This window comes from Vigna radiata, chromosome 3 (assembly GCF_000741045.1).
Source record: "Vigna radiata var. radiata cultivar VC1973A chromosome 3, Vradiata_ver6, whole genome shotgun sequence".
Classification (NCBI taxonomy): Eukaryota; Viridiplantae; Streptophyta; class Magnoliopsida; order Fabales; family Fabaceae; genus Vigna; species Vigna radiata.
Window position 1 is genome coordinate 6919315 of NC_028353.1, and position 3243 is coordinate 6922557.

At 36.8% G+C, this 3243-nt stretch overlaps 1 protein-coding gene across 3 annotated transcripts; it reads right to left on the reverse strand.

Moving 5' to 3' along the window:
• Positions 1–92: 92 nt before the first annotated feature.
• On the reverse strand, positions 93–3243 carry LOC106757139 (probable E3 ubiquitin-protein ligase BAH1-like). Of its 3 annotated transcripts, none has more exons than XM_014639737.2 (7): positions 2897–3243; positions 2604–2797; positions 1584–1828; positions 1234–1482; positions 976–1113; positions 520–578; positions 93–440 (listed from the first exon to the last, which is right to left on the reverse strand). In XM_014639737.2, the coding sequence occupies exons 2-7, from the start codon at positions 2770–2772 to the stop codon at positions 332–334; spliced, it is 969 nt and encodes a 322-aa protein (XP_014495223.1). In that variant the 5' UTR covers positions 2773–2797; positions 2897–3243; the 3' UTR covers positions 93–331. The 3 variants fall into 3 exon arrangements, with proteins under 3 accessions (XP_014495223.1, XP_014495222.1, XP_022635025.1); XM_014639736.2 differs by having other exon boundaries at positions 2604–2814; XM_022779304.1 differs by having other exon boundaries at positions 2874–3243.

The following is a 3243-nucleotide window of genomic DNA, read 5'->3' on the forward strand; positions in this document are numbered from 1 at the left end:
TCATTTTTATTCTGTTTTGCACCGCTATTTTAATAACGTCAGTGAAAGGTTTGTAAGATTAGTTCAACAAAATAAAATCTATGCCAAAAAAATATCAAATCAGACATCGTCTCCCTTTTCATCTGAGAGATTCTTCTATTCTTCCGCCCGGAAATGCGTCTTTGTCTTTATTTACTATTTCCCTCTTCATGCCAATGGCTAAGGCATTAGGAACCAACTAAATAAATCCTACCTCACCTAACAGTTCAGTCAAAAACGCAAACTCAAAGTCATGCCAGGGATTTCTGTCTCTGTAAACAGTATTCTACTTCCATTGCTCTAGTATAAAAGCCTAGCGCAATCCAATTGCATATGTGGACTGTAAATTCCAATATTCCTTGGATTGCTTCAATGACTCAACTCGTTCACTAGCTAGCCTCTCTCTCCAGTAATCTTTGCACCTGCCAAAAAATTCTTGAATATTAATGCCATGCCCTTTATTCACATAAGAATAAGAAAAATAATGTTACCATCTAATACCTTCTTTTCGTAAGTAGATCAAGTTCTACCATACGCACAGCCTTAGAATAAACACCAACCTGTATTAAGAAGAGCATTTGTCCTTTACAAAAGGAACTTTTCATAATTGAAAATTTTAAAATATAAAGCAAATCAGAATATGCTTTAAAGCTCCAAGGAATAGGATAAATGACATAATCACTATACTTTTGTCATAAGGAAGCCATCGCCTTCTGCATAAGGGAAAAAGTGGAAATATTCTATGTTTTGAGAAGACAAAGAATAGAATCTGCTGGATCAATGTTATCCAAGATAGGCTACAACGCATCTACTTATCTATTAATGCAGTTATTTAGAAAAGGAAAGCAAGGTCCTATCAAGTTGCATAGTTGCACCATTGATTCTATGCTGGCTTTGATTATTTACCAATGGTGATTGTTTAATCCGATATATCGATGCTGAGAAAAAAATACACACCTCTCTGCATATAGGACACTTCGACTCTGGACTGGCAGCTTTAAGGCCTTGAAAAATCATCACAGAGGCAGCTGAGCAAGCACATGACTTACAGAAGATATGACCACAACTCAAAGCATAAGGGTTGAAAACAAGATCCTATCATCACGATCCAAACATTTATAAGAAATACTGACATGTGTGTGTGTGAGAGAGAGAGAGAGAGAGAAAGAGATCTTTTCCCTTATTTTCTAGTGTAGCATACAATTAGGAACTTACCAGACAAATTGCACAAGTTAGAGCATACTCGAGCTTAATAGAATCGGGAAGAACCAATGTCATTACATCTTTATTTATGTTTAGATCACAAGAAAAGTGACCATAGACTCCATCAAGCTCACAACTATCAAGTCCAGTAGAATTCAGATAAAAAGCACCCAATTCAATTATCCAAGGAGAATGCAAAAGTTCAATGTGTTGAGCGTGCATCCTAGATTTGAAGTTCTCCCCATTAACAGAGCTGTGTACCTGACGCCAAATAGAAAATGGTAGAGTGAACCCAAAAACTAAACCAGACAAGTATAAATGAAAAGAGTTAACATTAGGCAATCATCTCAGATGTTGCATACTTTATCATATTTCTTAAGTATTTTCCTCATTGCAATAGCATTCATCGCAATGTACTCAATTAGAATCCTCCCTTCTTGAGTAAGGGTTTGCCTATCACTTTTAAAGCACTGGCGCAAACGCAATACATATCTGTGTATTCCTGTAGAAATGTGAAGATGAAGGAGATGCTGAACTCTTGAACTAAAGTACCCCACCACATCTGATGCTTCCTTCATCAACTCAGAGAAGAACTGTTGGTCACATACTAAGTGGAAAACAAAAATGTTCATAATTAGACTACAGAAAGTAATACAGTTCAGTTAAATTGAAATAAACATCAAAATAATCAACGAGTATTTTGACTATATCAAGCTCTAAATCTAGTTGCAAAATAACCTAAGCTCTGATCAATTGCAAAGAATATAAGTAAACATTTTCACTCAAAATATTAGAAGAGCACAATAAACATTAGAGGAGGGTCAAGAACACATTCTCCAACATACTCTTCAAGCACACTTTCTCCTATTTTATAATGCTCTCATTAAAAACTACAAAATCAAGAATGGGGTTTGCTAATTTGGGATTTTAAATCCATACAAATTGGTGATTTCCAACTAATTTTAGCCAATGGTAAATAGTGTACTAGAAACAAACAGAACAAACAGAGAGTGTTGCTAACATTTCTTCCACCATCATAATGAAAGCAATTTTCAACCTTATAAACAAACCATTGACAGCATTAACACTCTCCCACAGCCACCCCTATTTTTTAGAAGTTATTCTCCTTATAAAAAGTTAAAGCCAGTAGTATCTCTTACTTGTTCTGGGATCTTGAGAAAACAGGAAAAACATGAAATATCCACTCACTTTTTATTCCTTAACCTAAAGATCTAATGTATTAAATTTTCCACAGCCCCAACAAGACATCAACCATCGATCTGGTCCCTGTTAACGACATACGCATGTGCCCTGCCTGGGCAATAGACAACTCACAAAAAAACGAAGAACTTGCAATTCTTAAAACCAAAAGAAACACTTACATGGGCAAGACTGACACTGACACAACAGGTCCTTGTCTGAAGAGGTGTCTTTCTTGCAAGTCTTCAACACTTTCTTCAACCTGCTGTATTCAACGTGAGCACATTTCTCGCCCAAGAACCACTCCCGCTCCTCCTGCAGGTACTCTCTGAATGCACACCCGAATTTCATCTCTCCCTTTTCCCACTTCCAAATCCTAATCGAATAAAGAAGCTTCACATAACAATTAATTAATTAATTAATTAATCAATAACAGTGATTGCGGAAAATACGTTTGGTTGATTCTACAGCGTACCAGGGCGAGCTGATTGGACGATGTGTGAGAAATTTGAGAGATAAAAGATAAAGAATAGAATGATAATAGGTATTGGTGGTGGGTGAGTAACCGGAGAAGAAGGTAGCTGATGGCGAGATAACCGGTGGTGGATTTTATTGCTTGTTGGTGTGGACTGTAGTTAGCAGGAGTTTCTCGAGAGCATGACGATAAGATTTATGTTGTGAGTACGAGAATTAAACATCGGAGGGACTTTGTGTCGTCTCAGGCTTCATCCAGAACAAAGCAACTTGAGTTTAAAGCCACCTAGACCCGCGCATATTTCGGAATTTTTGTTTCTCTTTCTTTTCCTGGCTCACCAAAACAAT

Excerpts from the sequence above, each read along its gene's own strand:
- LOC106757139 (XM_014639737.2), bottom strand. The coding sequence starts at position 2,772 with ATGAAATTCGGGTGTGCATTCAGAGAGTACCTGCAGGAGGAGCGGGAG. Across the intron at positions 579-975 it reads AGTGTCCTATATGCAGAGAG|GTTGGTGTTTATTCTAAGGC; the intron begins GTGTGTATTTTT and ends TTCTTAATACAG. Across the intron at positions 441-519 it reads GATCTACTTACGAAAAGAAG|GTGCAAAGATTACTGGAGAG; the intron begins GTATTAGATGGT and ends ATTTTTTGGCAG.